Below are 23,564 nucleotides of genomic sequence, written 5' to 3'. Positions count from 1 at the left end.
GACTCTGATAAATAGAGAGAGAGAGAATATAAATTACATGACACTGATGCAGATCCGACCAGACAGCGTTATCATTATTACCAAACCATGCATAGGAGACATCTGTACAGACCAAACATCATCCTCTTATACGTACGCATTCACATTACATAATCTAAGCAGCGGAGATGTGAATAATATACAATACAAGCTGGTCACAATAGGTTGTATGGGTTGTCACGATACCAGAATTTGGACTTCGATACCGACACTTCGAGTAGTATTGCGATACTCGATACCAAAACAATACTTTGCCAACAATAACCAAAAATTAAGTCCTTCCATATTCTGATGTGAGGCACGAGGTATTATGAATTTTGAACATCCATGTGCCTCACATTGAGGCATCATTTACACGAGCGTAATATACGCGCGTGCGACGAACGTGTTTTTACGGCTGCAATTCAACCGAAAATCCACGTGAGAATTTCAGACCCATTCATTCCTATGGGGCCATGCACACAGCCGTGGTTTCCACAGTCCGTGCATGGCCCGGGAGCCTGGGAGACTTCTGCAGTCCAGGCTCATTGAAAATAATCAATACCTATCACGAAATGTGAGGACATATGATGTATCCACAACTGGATGAGTAACACACAGCACACAATATGTACCATGAAAATATGAAACAAACTTTATTGAAATACACATAATAACATATTGGCCATCAAAAGATAAAATCAATGATACAAGCAATAAAAGGATAGCGTGGAGATACAGCAAGGGCACATATAAATGACATGCCACTGAAATATAAACATCATATGATGTGGTAAGGTACAGAAATCTACATACCAGCACAAGAGTATAACATATGTAATGTAAAACACATAGTTGTCATATAGATCTGACCAGGCATATAGACAATTGTGCACAGTCTACTAACATTATATAGGAGACATAGAGAGAATCCTAAAATACACAGCTCAACAATCTGTACCAACCCGTGGATTGCATGATGTGTCCCACAAAATGTATCTCCACACTAAACGCCCCCGACGCGCGTTTCGCCGTCAGCTTTCACAAGGGGTACCTCTACAGGATAACTTGTATTTTATTCATTTGAATCTCTGCTCATTCTGGATTTAGGAGTCCAGTGGACGGTCCTACTTGAAGGCTGTCAATTACTGAGGAGGACCGGCAACTGGATACGGATTTTTTTTTAACTAAAACTATACCTCAATCTGATCAGCTCCTCCTGCTTTATAACCTACTGCCAGCAGATAGAACCACAGGTTCGATGTGATAGGTTCCCTTTAAAGAGCCGTGCTAGCATCACACCGCCACATGACAGCTCCAGCCAATCGCTGGCCGCAGCGGTGATGTAAGACAGGGAGGTCCTGTGCCAGTACAGCACATCACAACCTCAGTCAATGTAAATACAGATTGGCGGGAGACCGTGGCCTGACAGAGCCGGAACTGTGAAGTATGGGCTTTATTACTTATGTTATGCCAGATGCAGCTCAAAATTTATTTTTCGTAAAATTGACTCCTGAGGTGATCTCACCAGCCCCTAAACATTTTACTACATTGTACACCTGATCTGAACTTGCGAACAAGAATTTCTCAGGTCAAATCATTGAAGTTAAATGGCTCCCTCATAAAGATCATTGATCACCTATGTGATAAATGTCCGATCCGTGGGGGTCCAGTGCGGTTGTGTGAACGTGAATTCCTACCTTTTTTGAGACACTTCCACCAGGATAGGAACCTGGAAATGCCAGGCCATTCTGCTAATCCACCATTAAGACGACTTTTGCACAGGATACCAGGCGTTCTAGACCTCTGGGAACTGGACGACACAAGTTTTACTGTATTCTGCAGCCAAACTATCTGGCGACAGGGATCGCCAAACTATCTGGCGACAGGGATCGCCAAACTATCTGGCGACAGGGATCGCCAAACTATCTGGCGACAGGGATCGCCAAACTATCTGGCGACAGGGATCGCCAAACTATCTGGCGACAGGGATCGCCAAACTATCTGGCGACAGGGATCGCCAAACTATCTGGCGACAGGGATCACCAAACTATCCAACCTCAAATAGCTATCAAACATTAGACATCAGACAATCTGACCGAGATCCACAAGCTGTACAGCAGTAGGGATCAATAAACTATCCAACTATTAATTTGCAATATAAGCCAAGGAGTGTAGTAGTACCTACAAAATACCCACGAATGCCAACATTTCAAGAGCTTGTTAACGAATGACTGGTAGCGGATTTGTTGCAGAAAATTTCTGCAGCGAAACCGCAGACAGCTGCAGGAATATCCGCAGCATATTGTGCAGATTTTCCTGCAAAATGTGTCTAAACACCACACAATACTCACCTTCCCTGCCGGTCTTTGTACACCTGGCCTCCAGCGATGATGTGTCGGCACGTGTGACTACTGCAGCGGTCATGTGTTGAACGGAGACCAGCGGGGACCAGAGAAGCATTACCATAAGAGCGTCAGGGGAGGGGAGTATTGTAGGTTGTTTTTTTTCCCCTTTAGTATCTGAAGTTTTTGCTGCAAAGCTGCATATAATCCGCAGCAAAATGTGAAACACTTGGATTTGCTTGTGGATTTCATCTTCCAATGGGGAAAATCTGCAACAAATCTGTGCACTTTCCGCAGCAGAAATTGACTTGCTACAGCTCTACATATCTGCACCGCAGGTGAATCTCTGCACGGATTTTTTTTTACAAATTTCACCCACTTTGCTGCCACTGTATTCCGCTTCTGTCCGCAAATCTAGATGGAAAATCTGCTACGTGTTAATCTAGCTTTACTAGAACCAACATTTGACATATTGTCTAATGAGTATGGCTGACTAGACAACTGGGGCTAAACGCTCGTATGGCTTTTTCTTCCTCCTCCGCCATAGGCGTGCATATACAGTCAAGTGTGAACATTTCAATGGGGGGGGGGGGGGGGGAATAAGCCAATATGGCTTTGCTGGGCTGTATCAGATGTGTACCGTGCAGAGGTCGCGCTACGTATTTACCAGCAGGGTAAAATTACTCCTCTTAGAATTTTTGATGAGTATTTTCAGCCAAGGAAGAGTATGTAATTTGCGGTCATTTAAATGAATAATATGTTGGGATACGTGGGGTTAAAACTCGCTATTTCTGCAGGTAAACATTACTAGAACTTATAACAATACTTTCATGCAGAAGTAGTGAGTTTAGGGATTTCTAAACCTATTTTCTATTACACACTGGACATAAGTGTGAACACTACCTTCCGTAAAGCACGACACATAGGGACCAGGGCAGAGGACCATGCGAACGGACGAAGGTCAAAGCAAAAATAGTGGAACTTGTCAAATAAGGTGTGTGCCCGCCTGTCGCCCCCAGACATCCATTTTATTTGGATTATGCAAATCTGTAGGTCAGGGGGGTGAGAGGTCTTATACACACACGATTGAACTTTTTTTTTTTGCTTTTATCTTCACCAAAAATGAATGTGCAGAAGTGTCAAATGGGATTTGCACAGACCCCATTCCAGTCATGATGGGTTCAATGCGTGTAAACAGATTTTTTTTGTTGTTGCCATAAACAGTGGCAAAACCGCACAATATTGTCGCAATATTGTTCTCTCCCTCCTCCTCCACTGTGTCTATGGAGGAGAAGTCCTCTGTCCTTTGCAGCCCTTGTAAGTTCCAGGAGCCGCCGATGCTTGACCGCCGGACGGCTCATTACGCCACATATGCACATATAGAGCCTTATTGAGTCAATGTGACGGCGCCTCACTCACGCCATTAGGAGTCGTTCGGCAATGCTGCGCTGGCGGCACAGTACAAGAGTTTAAAGATGAATATAAAGAGAGGTTGTGAAAACATCTTCGTACGTATTTATAATAACACTCATACTCCGCTACCAGCACTGTCCTCAAAATAAAAAGCGTTCAGGAGCCTTTACAGGCGTCAATGATGATCGCAGGCCTCCGATAGGGTGACATGGCAGAAAGGGGCCTAGTAAAGGACCCCAGGCCTGCACCGGCTTTATGCCCATTAGTTCATGCCAGACGCATGGACCAATAGGCAGCAATGCTCTGTATACTAAGTACAGCTTTATATCTGCGATCAAGAGATCGCACAATGTAGCCCCCTAGTGGGACTAAAAAAAAACAAGTAATAAATGTTAAAATAAAAATTAGTTTGCTTCTATTGAGACCTAAGGTCTAAGTATGGGAGCATGGCCCGCAAAATCCGAAAAGTAGGACCTGCTCCATATTTCCCGGAACGGTTTTACGGCACGGACACCTTTCGGTAGCGCTACGGAAAGGTGCCCGCGGCCAATAGAACTGGGCGGGTCCATCGTTAAATCAACACATACAGAGATTTAAAAAAAAAAAATGGCAGCCCCCATAGTGAAGTAAAAGTATGAATACAGTAAAAAGTAAAAATGTGAACACAAATAAATAAAACTTGTTAATATTATATTAAAAGCAATATAATAAAAAAAAAAAAAAAAAAAAATCATGACACCTCCCCTTTAATATTTTTTTTACACTCCTGAAAATGTATCTAACTTTTTTTTTACACATTTTATTAGTTAACCTAATTAAATCGCTGGTACAATTCACTGCAATACATGGATGAGTTACGGAAACAGCATAACTCGCTGAGCTACGCGGTTTTCGTAACTTCCATAGTAGTGAATGGCAGTTACAGAAGCAGCGTAGCATGCGAGTTACGATGTTTTCATAGCTACCGAGTTCCGGAAACAGCGTAGCTCGCGGTACTATGCGGTTTCCGTAACTCCCATTCACTTCTATGGGAGTTACGGAAACCGCGTATCTCTGCGAGCACTCGGCTGTTTCCGTAACTCCAGACCACCTAACTGGGAAGTGGCCGGAGACAGCGGAGTCGGGTAAGATAGAACTGGGTTTAGGGGGCCCTGTTCTAGAGATAGGTGTGGGTCCCAGAGGTGGGACCCACATGTATCTGACATTTATGACATCCTGTGGATATAATACAAAAAATAAAGTATTTGAAGCAGCACAAATCCCGATATCAGGAGCGGTGTCAAGTTGTAAAATCAGACAAACCCAGTCTGACGTAATGTAATCCTCAGAAAAAGCATGGTTGAACAGCAGCACACGTCTCCCAAATTTCAATCAATATGTTCTTTTATTGGTCAAACATCGAGTAAAAAATGGCAAAGTTTCGACCCGTGACAAGTGGAGGTCATAAATGTCCTTCATGGGCAGACCCCTATAAATGCCGTGGTCGCTATTGACAGCGGCATTTAACTAAACTGCCAGGAACAGCGAAATTGCGTGAGCCCGCTCCAGACATCATCCCCTCTCTGCTCCATGATGTGCCAGCACATCATGGGTCGGGAAGGGGGTTAAGTATCCCTTGACTGCCGACTAAGACGCAGGGACTTTTAGCAAGATTTATTCTTGCAAAAAACTGCGTCTTATAGTCCGAAAAATACTGTTAGTCTTCCATAAGACTTCATGAGAGCAAATGCAGGGGGTTCATCACAAGGTGCAAACCATTAACCAGCCTCACAAATAGAAAGGCCAGATTAGACTTTACCAAACAACATTTAACCCCTTAATGACCAAGCCATTTTTTACGTTTTTCCATCGTCGCATTCCAAGAGCTATAACCTTTTTATTTTTGCGTCGACATAGCTGTATAAGGTCTTGTTTTTTGCGGGACAAGTTGTATTTTTTAATAGCACCATTTTGGGGGACATATTATTTATTGATTAACGTTTATTAACTTTTTTTGGGGGGGGGAATAGAAAAAAATCAGAAATTTCGCCACTCTTTTTTGCGTCCTAAATCTACGCCGTTTACCGTGTGGTATAAATAACACAATAAGTTTATTCAGCGGGTTGTTACGATTGCAACGATACCAAATTTGTATAGTTTTTGTATGTTTTACTACTTTTACACAGTAGACACTTTTTTTTCTAAATTATTTGTTTTTGTGTCTCCATATTTGAAGAGCCGTAACGTTTTTATTTTTTCGCCGATGCGGTTGTATGAGGGCTTTTTTTTTTGCAGGAAGACTTGTAGTTTTTATTGGTACCATTTTGGAGTAGATGCGACTTTTTGATCACTTTTTATCACATTTTTTTAAAGTCAGTATTCACAGAAAACAGCAATTTTTCCATAGTTTTTTATTACATTTTTTACGCCGTTCACCGTGCGGGTTAAATAATGTAATAGATTTATAGTCGGGGTCGTTACGGACGCGGCGATACCAAATATGTGTCACTTTTTAACTTTATTTAGTTTTTTTAATAGTAAAGCATTTTGTAAGGGGAAAAGCTGGGTTTTTCATTTTTTTTCAAATTTTTACTAGTCCCACTAGGGGACTATAATATGCGATTCTGCGATCACATTTATAATACACTGCAATACTTTTGTATTGCAGTGTATTACTGCCTGGCCGTTTAACACGGACAGGCATCTGCTAGGTCATGCCTCCGGCATGATCTAGCAGGCATTCACTCCAGGCAGCCTGGGGGCCTTTATTAGACCCCCGGCTGCCATTACAGACACTCGGCGATCATATCGCCGGGTGTCGGTGGGAGAGAGAGGGAGCTCCCTCCCTCTCTCCAAAACCACTCAGATGCGGTGCTCGCTATTGAGCACCGAATCTGAGGGGTTAAACGTGTGAGATCGATACTAATATCTCCCTGCTCTGTAAACTTATTCCGATGCCGCGACGTAAAAAGTCTATGGCATCGGAATAAGGCCCGTTAGTGACCGACGTAGAAACACGATGGGCCGGTCACTAACGGGTTAAAGAAGCCGCCCAGTTCTGGGACAGCACGAAACTAAGATCAACCTGTGCCAGAATGATGGGAGGAAGAAATTATGGAGAAGGCCTGGAACGGCTCATGATCCAAAGCTCACCACATCTTCTGTAAAACATGGTGGAGGCGGTGTGATGGCATGGTGGAGGCGGTGTGATGGCATGGGCATGCATGGCTGCCAAAGGCACTGGGTCACTAGTGTTTATTGATGATGTGACTGAAGACAGAAGCAGCCGGATGAATTCTGAAGTGTTCAGGGATTTACTTTCTGCTCAGATTCCACCAAATGCAGCAAGGTTGATCGGACGTCGCTTCACAGTACAGATGGACAATGACCCAAAACATACTGCGAAAGCAACCCAGGAGTTTATAAGGCAAAGAAGTGGAATATTCTGCAATGGCCGAGTCAATCACCAGATCTCAACCCGATCGAGCATTTCACTTGCTTAACACCTTAAGGCCTCGTGCACACTTAGGGTATGTGCACACACACTAATTACGTCCGTAATGGACGGACGTATTTCGGCCGCAAGTCCCGGACCGAACACAGTGCAGGGAGCCGGGCTCCTAGCATCATAGTTATGTACGACGCTAGGAGTCCCTGCCTTGCTGCAGGACAACTGTCCCGTAGTATAATCATGTTTACAGTACGGGACAGTTGTCCTGCAGCGAGGCAGGGACTCCTAGCATCGTACATAAGTATGATGCTAGGAGCCCGGCTCCCTGCACTGTGTTCGGTCCGGGACTTGCGGCCGAAATACGTCCGTCAATTACGGACGTAATTAGTGTGTGCACATACCCTAACGTCACCGTTTTCACGGCCGCTTTTGACGGGTCCGTGAACCCGTTTTAGCGGCCATGTGGTCTCCGTGTGCACTCCCGTGTTTCCGTTTCCGTGCGCCCAGCATGGTACTGTCCAGGGTGACAGTACCATGCTCGGCGCGCGGAAAATAAAATTTTAATGTAATAAAAAAAATTAAAATAAAAAGTTCATACTTACATTCCTCCTGTCCGGCCTCCAGCGATGACGTTCAACCCATGTCGCCGCGGCAGCCAATCACAGGCTGCCGCGGCAGCCAATCACAGGCTGCCGCGGCCGCTGCAGCCAATCACAGGCTGCCGCGTCACAAAAGAAGGTCGGACTGGAGGAAGAAGAGGGACTCGTCGCCAAGACAACGACCGGGTACGTATGAAATGCTTTTTATTTTATTTTTAATCAGCAGCCTCTTTTCTCTATCAGTGATTGATAGAGACAAGTTGCTGCCGATTAGTGTAATGTATTTCTGCCCGCCCGTTGCTAGGCAACGGCTCCGTCACACACGGACGGCACACGGATGCCTTCCGTGTGCCTTCAGTTTTTTTGACGGCCCCATTGACTTGCATGGGCCTCACAGTCATGGAATCCCGGACCAAAGTAGGACATGCTCTACTTTGGATCGGAAAGGAGCAACGGACCGTCAAAAAAACTGTAGTGTGCATGGCCCCATTGAAATGAATGGGTTCAGGGTGCTATCAGTGACAAAAACGGATAGCACCCTGAAGAAAAAAACCTGAAGTGCGCATGAGGCCTAAGGCCTCATTCACACGGCAGGGTTTCCCGGCCGGGTGCCGGCTGTTCATAAATCGGCCGGCACCCGGCTGCATTAGGAATGATAGACCCCTAATGGGGCTATTCACACGACCGATTTTTTGACGGCCGGGAAAACCGGCCGTCAAAAAATAGGACATGCTCTATCTTTGCCCGGGCACCCGGCTCCCATAGAAGTCTATGGGGCCGGGTATTACACGGCCATCACCGGAATGTGTTCCGAGTGATGGCCGGGTTTCCCGGCGCTTGCGCTCTATCTCCTCCTCCTCACAGCGCAGAGTGCATGTGAGGAGGAGGAGTTGATGCCATTCTGACGAATGGCTGTACGCTGTACACTGTGTTGCAGGGCCGGGGTGTACAGCAGGTGGAGGGAGCGCTGCGCTGGCTCCCGTCCCCTGCTTGTTAAAAGCACCCTGGCCCGGCGACACCTTCGATGGCGCCGCTAGTAGTAGTAGCAGCAGCTGCTGCTGCTACTACTGCAGCGACGCCACTATAGCAGAGCGGGGAGGTATCTCCCCGCTCTGCTATGTGATAGCCGCACTTTAGCTCCTTGAAGGAGCGGAATCCGCGTGTTTTCGGGGATTCCGCTCCTGGACAGAGCGCTTGATGTCTCTGTCCATATCTGGGCAGTGACATCAGGGGAAACTCCTGAAGCGGAATCCCCGAACACATGGGGATTCCCCTTCAGGAGCTGCCGCTGATGTCACTGTCCGGATCTGCCCGGCACGGATGCATAACTTTATGCAAACCGGCCGGGCAAAATGGCCGATTTTACCGGCCGACACTCGGGCTCGGGAACGACCCGGTCGTGTGAATCCCGCCTAAGGACACAGCCTGTTTTGGCCTTAAGGATGCACCCAATTTTTTCAAATCTGACGTGTGTCATTTTATGTGGTAATAACTTTGGAATGCTTTTATGTATCCAAGCGATTCTGAGATTGTTTTCTTGTGACATATTTTGTACTTTAGGTTTGTGGTAAAATTTGGACGATACATTCAGTGTTTGTTTGTGAATAACACCAAAGTTTAGAGAAAATTTGCAAACACTAGCATTTTTCTAAATTTAAAATCTATTTGCCTGTAAGACAGATAGTAATACCACACAAAATAGTTACTAGTTAACATTTCCCATATGTCTACTTTAGTTTTTTGTTTTTTTTAAAAGTCCTTTTATTTTTCTAGGACGTTACAAGGCTTAGAACTTTAGCAGAAATTTCTCACATTTTGAAGAAAATTTCATAAGGCTATTTTTTCAGAGACCAGTCCAGTTCTGAAGTGGCTTTGAGGGCCTTATATATTAGAAAGTCCCCATAAATCACCCCATTTTAAAACCGATATCCCTCAAAGTATTCAAAAATGCATTCAGAAAGTTTCTTCACAGGAATTAAAGCAAAGTAGAGGTGAAATTTACAATTTATTTTTTTATGCCAAAATTCATTTGTAATACATTTTTTTCTTTAACACAGAAGGTTTTACCAGAGAAACACAACTCTATATTTATTGCCCAGATTCTGCAGTTTTAGCAAATATCCCACATGTGGCCCTAGTGGGGTAATGGACTGAAGCACCGGCCTCAGAAGCAAAGGAGCACCCAGTGGATTTTGGGGCCTCCTTTTTTTTTAGAATATATTTTTAGGCAGCATGTCAGGTTTGAAGAGGTGTTGTGGTGCCAAAACAGTGGAAACCCCCCAAAAGTGACCCCATTTTGGAAACTATACCCCTCAAGAAATGTATCTAGGGGTATAAGCTAGCATTTTGACCCCAGTTTTTTTTTTTTAATAAAACTCATTGGAATTAGTCTGTAAAAAAGAAAATTTACTTTATGAAAAACCTTGAAATTTTTAATTTTTACAAGGAATGAAGGAGAAAAGCACCCCAACATTTGTAAACATCTTCTCCTGATTACGGCAATGCCCCATATGTGGTAATAAACTGCTGTTTGGGCCCACAGCAGGGCTCAGAAGGGAAGGAGCACCATTTGGATTTTGGAGAGCAGATTTTGATGGATTGGTTTTCGGTGCCATGTTGTGTTTCCAACGCCCTGGAGGGACCAAAACAGTGGAAACCCCCCAACAGTGACCCCATTTTTGAAACTACATCCCCCAATGAATATTTCTAGGGGCATATTTAGCATTCGACTCCACATGGTTTTCTAATAAAATGTAGATTTAGCTCATATTTTTTCACTTTCACAATAGATAAAGGCTAAAAAGCACCCCAACATTTGTAAAGAAAACTCTTCTGAGCACAGCAATACCCCATATGTAGTAATAAACTGCTGTTTGGACAAACGGCAGGGCTCAGAAGAGAAGGAGCGCCATTTGGCTTTTGGAGCGCAGATTTAGCTTGGTAGTATAGTTCGGTTTTGGATTTTACTAGTATTTTCGTTTATAATGTGGGGGCATATGTAAGCCGGTGCGGAGTACATCAGGGTACACGTAAGGCGGTGCGGAGTACATCAGGGTACACGTAAGGCGGTGCGGAGTACATCAGGGTACACGTAAGGCGGTGCGGAGTACATCAGGGTACACGTAAGGCGGTGCGGAGTACATCAGGGTACACGTAAGCCGGTGCGGAGTACATCAGGGTACACGTAAGCAGGTGCGGAGTACATCAGGGTACACGTAAGGCGGTGCGGAGTACATCAGGGTACACGTAAGGCGGTGCGGAGTACATCAGGGTACACGTAAGGCGGTGCGGAGTACATCAGGGTACACGTAAGGCGGTGCGGAGTACATCAGGGTACACGTAAGCCGGTGCGGAGTACATCAGGGTACACGTAAGCCGGTGCGGAGTACATCAGGGTACACGTAAGCCGGTGCGGAGTACATCAGGGTACACGTAAGCCGGTGCGGAGTACATCAGGGTACACGTAAGCCGGTGCGGAGTACATCAGGGTACACGTAAGCCGGTGCGGACTACATCAGGGTACACGTAAGCCGGTGCGGACTACATCAGGGTACACGTAAGCCGGTGCGGAGTACATCAGGGTACACGTAAGCCGGTGCGGAGTACATCAGGGTACACGTAAGCCGGTGCGGAGTACATCAGGGTACACGTAAGCCGGTGCGGAGTACATCAGGGTACACGTAAGCCGGTGCGGAGTACATCAGGGTACACGTAAGCCGGTGCGGAGTACATCAGGGTACACGTAAGCCGGTGCGGAGTACATCAGGGTACACGTAAGCCGGTGCGGAGTACATCAGGGTACACGTAAGCCGGTGCGGAGTACATCAGGGTACACGTAAGCCGGTGCGGCGTACATCAGGGTACACGCAAGCCGCACGGAGTACATCAGGGTACACATAAGCAAGACGTTCAGAGTACATTGGGGTATATGTAAGCTGTGAGGAGTACATCAGGTTATGCGTAAACTGTGCGGAGCACAAAATAGCGTGATATTTTTATAGATCGGATTGTTATGGACACGGTGATACCAAATGTGTACTTTTTTTTAATGATTTCCGTTATTTCCTATAATAAAAAACTTATTATAGGGAAAAAAGTGGTTATTGGTTTTTTTAACTTTAAACTTTTTTGCAACATTTTTATAAACTATTTTTTTGTACTTTTTTTTTGTCCCACTATGGGACTTGAAGGCATGAAGCCCTGATCACTATTCTAATACACTGCACTACCTGCATAGTGCAGTGTATTAGAGCTGTCAGCTATTCACTGACAGCAAGACTATTTGGCCTAATCGGCTCCGTACTAGGAGGCCATTGTTAGGCCTCCAGTTGCCATAGCAATCATCGGGTGCAATTTAACCACCTAGATGCAGCGATCACTTTTGATCACTGCATCGAAGGGGTTCATCGGCAGGATCGGAGCCTAGCTCCGGTCCTGGTTAGTACAGCAGGATGTCAGCTGTGACAAACTGCTGCAACCCTGGCTAATGGCCCAGCTTCTGAGCCTGCACCATTTTCTTAGACCTGATAGCAAGACTTTTAGGCCCTGCCTCCAGGCGTGGCCTAAAAGGCTTCCATACTTGGAAGACTGTAGGCCATAGTTAGGCTTCTGGTTGCCATGGCAACCATCGGCATCCCTGAGACTACGTCTCAGGGGTGCCGTAGGCCAGAAACCACCTAGACGCAGCGATCACCTTTGATCGCTGCATCTAAGGGGTTAATCGGCCAGATCGGAGGCTAGCTCCGGTCCTGGCCGTTACAGCGGGGTGTCAGCTGTAATATACAGCCGAAACCCAGCGGTGATGGCGCTGGCTCAGCTTCATCAGCATTACATACAGTTACGTGGGGATGCACTGACACTTGCTTCCATCACGTAACCGTACGTGATTTTGAAGGAAGGGGTTAAGACAAAACTTAAAGTCAGACAAGCAACAACTGAAGACGCCGCAGTAAAGACCGGGCAAAGCCTCACAAAGGAGGAAACCCAGCGTGTGGTGAAGTCTGTGTAGAAAAATGGTTGCAATTCCTAAATGTTTCACAGGAGATTTTTGTTCAACTCCTTGAATTAAACCGGAAAGTCTCCACTTCAATTGTATCTCAGTTGTTTCATTTCAAATCCAATGTGGTGGAAGCGGCAAATCATGAAGATTGTGTCACTGTCCAAATAATTCTGGACCTAACTGTATGTGGTATCGCCGTGACCGTAATGAAACAAACAATAAAGTTAACATGTAATATAAACCGCAAGTTGAACGCTGTAAAAAAAACAAAACCGCAAAAAGCAATAGCGAAATTGCTATTTTTTTTTCCATTGCCCCCAAAAAAAGTCAGAATAAAAGTCAAAACAAGCCCACATATCACTAAATTGACGGAAAAAAATGAAATAAAAAAGTTACGGCTCTTGGAAAGGGACGATGCAAAAACAAATAATTTTAGTTCAAAAGGAGTTTTTATTGTGCAAAAGTCAAAACATAAAAAACCTCTACATATGTGGAATCACCGTAATCGTGCCGACCCATAGAATAAAGGTAACATGTTATTTACGTCGCACAGCGAACGGCGTCAATTTAAGACGCATAGAACAATGGCGGAATTTCAGTGTTTTTTTTATCCCCCCCCCAAAGTTAATCAAAAAATGATATGTACCCCAAAATAGTTTATTGAAAAATACAACTAATCCCGCAAAAACAAAATAAACCCTCATACAGCTATGTCAATGGAAAAAGAAAAAAGTTATAGCTCTTTGAACGCGACTATAGAAAAAAAGGGGTTAGGCCTCATGCACATGGTCGTATAACGGATCCACGTTGTACAAATCTGTAATATTGCGCCTATAGTCCATAGATAAATAACGTAGATCCATATGAATGAGAAAAAAAATGGAGGCAAACTGTATTGCGAATGTATCCTCCCCTAGAAGCATAAAGGGTAAAAAGGTTGAACAAACTTCTCAAAGTCTTGATTGGTGGGGGGGGGGGGGGGGGGTCTAAAACGAAGCGGCAGAATTGCTTGTGCGAGTGCACAGCCGCTTCGTTTCTGTGCAGCTTTTTCCGAAAATCAATGTAGTGGTGTACAGGCTCAATAAAAAGTCTACGAGCCCGTACACCGCTACATCGGCTTTCCACTTCTGCCTCTTCGTTTTAGCGATTGGTGGGGGTCTCAGTGCTCGGACCCCCACCAATCAAAACGTCTGACATGTCACTATATGTCAGAAGTTTGTTGAACGTTTAGTTACCCTTTAAATAATTGTTGGTTACATATATATATATATATATATATTATATATATGGGTCCATGGTACAGAGCGTATGACGCTGCACATGAACCATAAGGCTACATTCACATGATGCGTGGATTTTTCTATTTACATACGTTTTAAAATCTGCAGCATGTAATATTTTATCTTGCGTTTCGGTTTTAGAATCCTTTTTTTTTTTTACAAGTTTATATATAAAAAAAAAAAAAACGCACCAAAAACTGCAGCATAAAATCTGCTCCGATTTCAGCAAAAGAATTTAAAAAAACGCACCAAGAAACGCATAAAAAAAATGCAATACCAAGTACGGATTTTACCTGCGGATTACCCGTGTTTACCTGCGGCTTTCCGCATCACATTACGCAGCCTGTGCATGCGGCCTAGGGGTACGTTCACACGCAATTGGACAGGTGGATTCCTCCAAAAATAATGACCATGTATTAATATGCAAATTTTACCACGGATTTGCCGCATCAAAACATAGTAAGCAAAACTCAAATCCAATGTATGGCAGAATAGAGAGGGCGGCTGGTGTAATTGGCTTTCATACACCGCATTCGCATATATGGGTATTATCACACGGCATATTTCGGAGCATAAGACGCTTGTGTTACACTCCTAAATACCACTTGAAATACTCCTGCAGACAGCATTTCGTCGATTTCAATAAGAATTACACGGTGTAGTTCACGAGGCGTATTTTTACGCTACAGAATTCAAAATACGCAGATTTTCCATTGACACTACAAAAAAACGCTTCGAAAATCGAAATGTGTCAACACCGTAGCTCCCTCTTGCGCCTCGTGTGAACAGCACACGATCAGGTGATCACCCTCTGGATGAAAAAAGAGTGAACTGTTTTCATTCACTGATAGTAATCAGAGATCTTAAAAAACGCTAAGAAAGTTGCATTTCATTTAAAAAATAAAATAATAATGATAATCTGCTGTAATAAAAAGGTAAAAGCAGATTGTAAAGATCTCCGGTTACATGAGTAGACAAGTAATGAGTCCTGCGCTGGTGGAGCAGGATGGGGTATGACAGTCACATGCCAGTGTCACGCATCCTACAAACCGTACATTTGTAAATACATGTGACGTTGGTATAAACTGACCAGGCAGAATCGGAGAACTGAGAAGCCCGGAGTGTGTGTGCCCTGTGATAAGGGGACGGGCGGAGAATAGGTGCATAGAAGAGGGTAATCTGCTTCCCCGAGATAACCCGGCTCTGGGACACGGTGACACAGCACTCGCTACAGACGCATTCACTTCACACCTTTCTGCCACCATCGTGGTTCCATGCCGCTTATTATTTTGCCATCTCAATGATGAATTTAATACTGTGGACTCTAGGGCAGAGGTGGTCAACCGGCTAAAAACAAGCAACCGGTCAGAGGGCGGCACATCACATTTATCCCGGGCACAGAGGTATAGGGCTTGGCTAAGCGACCGTATTTGACGTTTGTGATCCCTCCATAGATCTTTCCTGCTCAGATCTGAACGCCAATAAAGCCATGTAAGTCATATATGTGTGTGACCTGAATGAACGTGAATCAGTGCCCCCATAACAGTGCCAACCACATTTAAACTCCCACAGGAAGCCAATACTTATATTAACTCCCTTCTCCAGCGCCAATCTCTGCTATAGGATGGATATAATAGAGGATGCGTCACCCCAACGGGCAGAAGGCGAACCCTATTAAGCTGCATGGGTCGCCAGTTCAGTTGGTCATACACCTTAGGGCTTATTCAGACGAGCGGATTTCACGTCTGTGTCCACGCAGTCCCATTATTGTCAGTCAGGCTATTCACACGACCGGGGTTTTTTTTCTCCCCCCATGAACCGATGGTTCGTGTGAGAAAAGGCGCAGCATGCACACCGTCCTTGTGTGGTCCCTTTTTGACAGATCTGTATCTAGGAGACTCTTAAATACATTTAACAAAAAAAAAAATAACAGGAAGTAGCAGAACAGCGGACGTGAAAACGGGTGACATTCGAAAGTATAAAATAATTGAAAAAAAAAACAAAAAAAACAAACGGAACGCAAAATGGACATGCTCGTCTGAATAAGTCCTTAGACAGCCGTCTACCGAACGATCGTTCCACTGACCGCTATTCCTCCTGACTCGCTAATGGGGTGAGGGGAATAAACGGCCACTAGACCCCTTTGGCGGAGGATTATATTCTATGAGAACAAAGGATCGGGCATGTTGAAAGCCAACAAGCCCAATTTTCCTTTCCCACCGGCAATATGCTGTAGTGGGACTCAGGTCACCTCTATACACATTAGATGGTCGGCCGGTCCCGCCAAAATCAGCGGATTTGGCCCCCTATTCATCTGATGTGGCGTTGCTGCTCTGGAGGCCCGTTACAGCGGTTCAGTCGCCTGTCAATAAGTACGCTCATAGACTTCAGTAAAAACACAAGCATTTGCATCCATAGGCCCCCATTCACCCGACTGAGGCCAAAATAATGTCCTTTAGGTCCCTGTCTGGCTTGTATACCTTCTTTTCTGTTGTATAGAATTAGCGCAGTCTGCTGCGCCAAACCACACAGAGCCATCCAGCAAAAAAAACGTATACCGTGTGGTTTTTAACATGGGGTCCATGGACAACAGATGCCACCATATACCTATACAGTGCAATCTTTTGGAGAAATACATCAGTAAATCCTTCCGGCATATACTGCAAATGAAGTGTGAATAGAGCCTTACATGTGAAGCTTGGTCTTGGTTCACAACCATTTGGTTTTATTGCCCCATTATAAAACAACTTAGCAATAGGTTTTGATTCAAAAAACAAACCCTAATGTTTTTTTATCTACAGCGGCTATTTAGACTGTGTCTCCATGGCAACAGACTACAAACAAACTCTGTAGTCAGATCCTGTAATCATTTTCCCTTTTTATCTGTCCCCTATTTCTTGCTAACCTGTCGAATGCACGTAGGGGACAGATAGAAGGGAGTAGGACTGAACTAGCCAGAGTTTATTTGTAATCCGTTAGGACCTAGATGCATTGGAGCAATCACATTTTGGGTGCAAGAGTGAACGTGGCCTTTAAACCACATGACTGCAAAGACGTGTAAAAACCGTTCCAATTAGCAAGAAATTACTAACCGCCCCCCCCCAATTCTCATGACAATGAAGGAGCAGATTTCCAGGACATCAGTGTGAATTTAGACTACAGCTTCAGCCCACTGGACATATGGGTAGTGTAAGGTCATGTTCACATACAATGAAAAATTTCCACTGCGGAACGATCGCAACCGGGCAACCCCTGTCCATATGCCCCATATGGACATCATGGAGAGGTTCCTTTGCTCAGGACTCTCCCTTTATTAGGCAAACCTGCAAAAAACTGTTTGGAGGACGTGGCGTGACTATGCGATACATGTCAGCCTATTATGTCAATCCATTATTACACGGCTGCCAGCAGCTTTCCCAGGAGATGTCAGCTAATCGCCAAGACAAACCCTTTAATTATACTCTATAGGAGGCCTAGACCAGTTTTGGGCAGCTTTAGAAGCCAAATATACGCTGTAGGCCTAGATATGCAATACAATGGGGGACGTGCGAGCCTGGCCTTACACCCCATTTGTGGCTTTGCTGCCCCCCAGAAGAATAGAGCTATCCTTGGTAGTTACAGCAGAGCCCCCCCTTCTAGTAATAAAAATTGTCCCAAACTCCCAATCCAAACTTCCCCGATAGCTAAAGCAGTCCTACACTTTGCCAATAGTCTCCGCAAGCCTTCCCCCAGCCGCTCCCGCAAAGCGCCCTCTGCTGGCAGGAAGATAGAGACCGATGCAGCAGGGTGTGTACTAAGAGACCAAAGCAGGAGCACACAGAGCGGTCATTATATGAGGTGCGCCATCTCTTCCCGTGAGGGTATCTTCACACGCACTATTTTCAGACGTAATTCGGGCATTTTAGGCCTCGAATTACGCCTGAAAAAACGGCTCCATTACGCCTACAAACATCTACCCATTGCTTGCAATGGGTTTTACGACGTTCTGTTCCCACGAGGTGTTATTTTACGCGTCGCTGTAAAAAGACAGCGCGTAAAAAGACCCCCGCGATAAAGAAGTGCAGGTCACTTCTTGGGACGTTTTTGGAGCAGTTTTTCATTGAAATACGCAGCGAAAAACGCGAGTTGCTACAAGAACGTCTGAAAATCAGGAGCTGTTTTCAGGCGAAAACAGCTCCGTAATTTCAGACGTATTTTGCTACCGCGTGTGAACACACCCTGACAGTGGTCTATGACAATACTGACAGCCTTCAGCACTGGGTGGCAGCACTTCGCCGCCAAATACATGACAGGTAGAAAGCAAAACCCGGCCACCGGGACAGATTTTCTAGCCACCTAGTTTTGTCTGTGTTTTTGGCTCAAGGTGAATTTCAACAATTCAGGTAAAAGGCCAACCTGTCCGCTCCTGGTTTCCGCCGGAGATGTGGCGGACAGTAAGGCTATACTTACAGACATTAGACGGACGTGGTATCCCTTCACATTCATCAATATCCTCATGACTACAGCTCGCTCAAAGCCGTCCACACGCATGAAATAACTGTCGGCCAACAGTCTCCTGACCCTGGTATTCACACGCGGACTCAGCTCGGCCGGTAGAGGGGGGGGGGGGGGGGACACACTGCCGGACCTCTCCTCCATGAGAAAAAAGGATTGGGCATGTTGACTACAAAACCCGCCTGATCCCGCTTTTCCTTGACATCTGCCAGTTGGGGGAAGGGCCAGAAAATCTTCTTACAAATAAAAGCATTCGTTTCCCCCGCCGGCAGGTTCATCGGACTACGCTCACGAGATTAATAGGTGCCTATACACATTAGAAGACCGGCCAAATGTATATATGGGGGGTGTCTGACTCTCCTCTGATGGCAGATGTCTGGGAAAAGAAGGATCCCGCAATAGATAAGCCGCTGAGAGAGGAGTCCAGGCAGCCGCTGAATGCCCACTCCCCATTAAAGACACATGTCCGACTGGCCAGACGTGAATGCATATGAGGATGTCGGTAACCGTTGGCGGTGTATGGGTGGCTTTAGGTTTCGTTCACATCTGCGTTGGAATCTCCGTTAGGGGCCTCCGTCGCAGATACGGCAGGGATCACCGGAGACTATAGCACAGCATGCTGCGCTATTGCGTCCGGTAAAATCACGGACACCCCGACAGAACCTATTAAAGTCAATGGGTTCCGTCTGCGGTGTCAGTTGTGCAACGTAACCATTGCTTCTGCTATTCCCTTGTTCCGCTCCTCTGTCAGAGCAGAACGTCACAGCGCAGGTGTGAACATGGCCTTAGCTGTACTTCGCTGACCCCCAGACAAGTGACACGAGCCTCCACCCTCACTATCTTCACTATCACTTTGGTTTATGCTACGTCTTCAAAATCAAATACAAAGTCACCTCCTGCCTCTCCTCCGGGCACCAATGAGATGTGACACCAAGTCCTTCTAAAGTAAACAACGACTAAGTCACTATGCAGAAAAACGTACAGATCACGAAGGCCGGGTTCACACTGCATTTTGTTGGTGTGTTGTTATTTTTTAGTATCTTTTATTTTGATGAAATCTCATTGAAAGACTTTTTATCTACAAAAACAAATGCATGCATAAAAACGCACAGTGTGAACCAAGCCGTAGTGTATTGTCAGTGTATGCAACTGCCATTCATTTCAATGGAGAGCAGCAGCACCTGGGGGGGGGGGGGGGGTGATCTCGTGATCGGTGGGGGTCCCAGCAGCCAGACACCCACACTCATCTGTGTATTACGACATGTTCTATCATATAATATTTTATATTTTCAACACCTTTGGTACAATCTAATCATGAAAATGCAGCAGTTTCCGTTTCATCCGATCCTGGGAAAGCGGAGTGACAACAAATATGACCCAATGACAGCTCCCAAAAGGGTTGTGCCCAACTTTCCACTGACTGGCACAGAAGTCTCATAAATAAGACTATGTTCACACAATGGATTTCTGCCGCCGTTTTCCAGTAAAATTAGTCTGGTTTCTGCACGCAGATTCGCTCTATTATACAGAGTCTAATCTATGGGGGTCCGACCGCTGGCAGCACCGATCCCAACACAGCCACGTTCCCCTATGTCAGGATTGGCGGGTGTCCCATCGATGCCCCCCACAGACCAGGCATCGATGTTGATATGCCGTCAACAGAATTAACAGCAAAACCGCCTTTAATTTGCGAAAGTCTGGGTCACTTCCAAACTTCATGGAATCTGAATCTACAAACCCCCCCGGCAGCAATGCGGATCCATTATAAGGCGGTCCCCCCAATATATTCTGCCGTTACTTTAAATCTGGGACTACGCAGCGATTCCTGCCACCACGCGACGGTCCGCAGCCGCCTGCACGGTACCATGTCGTTGCCCACCAAAGGGCGTTAAAATTGCACGAGGGCACAATCTTAATGTGAATGCATCGCAGCCTGCCGCAAGAAAAATGGAGGTATACCTTAATACCGGGAGCCACCTGGAGGGCACTAAGGACGGGCACATACAAGACGTGCGCCATGGACTGGCCATTTGTTGCACATGTAATATATGGGGACACTGCCATGTGGAGCCATGTAAATAACACTGCAGGGGAGGGCTCCATGACACTTTACCTGGATCTCCATGCATTTACCATGTGCACACATGTAATCCAGTGCCATGAGGTGGACATGGTGCCAGTGTGTGCCCGGTGTAGCCCTGCAGTAATATATATACATACATCCCCCTATGTTTATATACACACAGCACAGTCTGCAGGCCTCAGGCTCCTGTCACCCTGTGCTGACACACTGCCACCCAGCACCTTCTCACACAGAGCCCAGCGACAGCTTCTTAGGGCTCCCGCAGTGCCCATCTGCTGCCCTCCCTGCCTCCTACTATAGCACATCCCTGCACATCTTCAGGGTCCCCCCTCACCTGCACAGGATCCGCCATCTTGCTCCATTCATGCTCCTCTGTCCCCCCGAGGAACAATCTACGCATGCGCAGCAGCTCACACTGAGCACTACGCAGGCGCGATCAGGGATCCCCGCAACCGTAGACAACAGAGGAGGGGCTGAAGTTGCACTGACACCATATTGGTTAGGAGTGAAGGCTCCGAGCGGACATATTGGTAAAGGGCGTGTGAGGGAAAGACGACATCTTTGTTAAGGGAAGGGAGCAATGTTAGCGGCGGGGGAGAAGATAGACGTATACAGCCGCTCTTACATGCGGTTTTGTCAAAACCGCCATGTTGGTTGAGGAAATAAAAATAGGATCCATCTTGTAGGGAGCGGGCGCCATCTTGGAAAATTAGAGAAATGACAGCAGTCAATGTAGAGAATTTTAATAACTATGTTATTCAATATAGCTATACACACGTCCATGTTTCTCACTTGGTGCTGCACCTTAGACCATAACTGAAACTGTTTTAGCCAGATTTGAGGTGTAGCAAGCTTTGTCGCCATGGAAGTTTTCTTTGATGTAAAACTCTCCCACAAGTACAGGCCACACCTCTATAATCCATTAACCGCGCCATTTGAGTCACGCCTCCTTTTAGAAATTGGGGCATTATAGTCAAAAACATTTATCGCCTATCCACTGGATAGATAGTGCGGGTCCAAATGCTGGAACTGCCACCAATCGTGCACGAGCAAGAAAGGAATTTTAATAAAGTGGTGGTTGTGCATCTACACTATGAAAGTTACTCAAACAGCCGACCCCAGCTCAGCTGTCTAGTACAGGCCGGACATAGGGGTAGGCCACCATGAACAGGGATGTAGGTAGGGAAAGGGTTAAGGGAGTTAGGTGAGGGTGGCCAGGAGTTAGTGGGGAGCGGAGGTTAATGGGGCAAGGCTAGGGGTACTTAAAGGTGAGTTAGTGGAGGGGCGCCATTACGGGAGCAGACAGCATAACAGTGTCAGTCTCCGTCCCCCTGTCGTCGGCTCCGGGCTCGGCGGTGAAGGTGAGCCGTTGGGACCTTCTGCTCCGGCGGCAGGAGCGAGTGGTGTGTCGGCGGTTGGAGCTGGGGCTCATGCGGCGACGTCATCTCCTCGGAGGCCGTCCCGTCGCACGAGGCCTCCAGAGGGCCTGAGCCCTGAAGTGTTGCCGCGAGCCAGGCGCAGGGTAAGGTGCCCCTCAAGGGACCCTCCAGGCCGGGCTCCCCGCTCTACTGCTGGGAGCCGGACGGCCCGGTCTATGAGGAATCCTGCTAGCCGGCCTAGCTCAGCGGAGGTGGGGGGGGGCTGGCTCCCTCGCATCTGGGACCGCCTTCTGCCTCCAGTCGTGGGGATCATAGATCTACGGCGGGCCATGCTGGCGATGATCCAGTCGGGCGGCCCGCTTGTCAACTTGATGAAGTGCGGGGTTCCAGACGTGTGCCTCAGTCGGTGGTGACGCGGCGTGCAGGTGGGCGGCTACCTGCGGGCCGCGGAGTAGACGAGGCCCCCACCTGTCGGGTGGAGAGGCCCGGGTCGTCTGCGCTGGTCCAGAGTGCTTCCGGTGAGAGTCGTGACTGTCAGTCCTGTGGCGCTTGTCCGGGTGTGGTCGGTCCGGGTGTAGCTGACGACTGGGTGATCGGTGGTGAGGATGGTCGTCTAGAGGAATCTTTTGCCCTGGCTGGTGGGGACACAGCACCTACGCAGCACGTTGTGTTGATCTCCCCTACGTTTTCTTTACCTGCTGTATTTCGGTCCCCGGGGGCGGGGGGTAGGTTCCCATTGGGGTCGATGGGGTTTTACGGTGTAGCCGGGTTGGGTCCGGTTGTGGGGTGGGTGAAGGAGCGGAGCTTCAGGATTTGTTGGGTAGTGTACGGGAGCTGTTAACGCGATGCGCGGGGGGGGGGGCTTTGGGGTTCCCATCTCCTGTTCCAGTGTGGGTTCCGTCAGCGCTTGGGCCGATAATGGTAGATAGTCAGCCGGTTGGGGATAGGGGCATGGCCAGGGACAGGGCAGTGGCGGTGTCGGTGCAGACGGAGAAGGATAAAGAGGTGGATGAAGTGCAGTTAGATGATAAGGCAAAAGGGGAGGGGTACGTTTGCTTTGAGGGCCCGTTAGGCACGCATCTGGAGCCAGAGGTGAGGGACAAAATATGAAAGGATGAATACGTTGAGATATTTTCATTGTTGCCGTTTGAGAAGTTCAACTTATACAAGGGCAAGTGGTTGGAAAGTAAGAAGGAGAAAGAAGAGAAGCGGCGTTATCGTTTGAACCCCCAAACTTTTGTTAATTGGCTGCAGGCGTTTGCGATTTTGGCGATAGGACAGAGGGCGCCGGAGCATTCTTCCTTGCTCTTCTGTTATATAAATGCTATTGGGGAGGCACATCGGGTTTACGGCGGGCAGTCGTGGCTGCGCTAGGATGAGCAGTTCCGGCAGCGGAAAGCGGTGCGGCCAGACATTAGGTGGGATAATAAGAACATATGGTTGTGGTTGGGGGTAATGGCACCGGTACGTTATGGACAGTCCTTTCCAGCGGGAGGGGCCGGTTCGGCTGGCCCCACAGCATCC

At 46.7% G+C, this 23,564-nt stretch overlaps 1 protein-coding gene across 2 annotated transcripts in view; it reads right to left on the bottom strand.

Annotated features, from left to right (window-relative positions):
- Window positions 1-21,098, bottom strand: part of XPO7 (exportin 7) — a 59,437-nt gene extending 38,339 nt beyond the window's left edge. Inside the window, exons 1-2 of one of the 2 annotated variants that reach the window (XM_075858847.1) lie at window positions 20,996-21,098; window positions 1-4 (exon numbers count right to left, since the gene is read on the bottom strand). The exon at window positions 1-4 is cut by the window's left edge and continues 143 nt beyond it. In XM_075858847.1, the coding sequence (XP_075714962.1) occupies window positions 1-4; window positions 20,996-21,061 (70 nt within the window). In that variant the 5' untranslated portion in view covers window positions 21,062-21,098. Of the gene's footprint in view, window positions 5-18,533; window positions 18,613-20,995 lie in introns of those variants that run through there. The other variant, XM_075858848.1, reaches the window with a different exon arrangement.
- Between the last annotated feature and the right edge of the window lie 2,466 nt (window positions 21,099-23,564).

Source organism: Rhinoderma darwinii, chromosome 3 (genome assembly GCF_050947455.1).
Source record: "Rhinoderma darwinii isolate aRhiDar2 chromosome 3, aRhiDar2.hap1, whole genome shotgun sequence".
In the NCBI taxonomy this organism is placed as follows: domain Eukaryota; kingdom Metazoa; phylum Chordata; class Amphibia; order Anura; family Rhinodermatidae; genus Rhinoderma; species Rhinoderma darwinii.
This window is presented reverse-complemented; position numbering and strand designations above follow the sequence as displayed.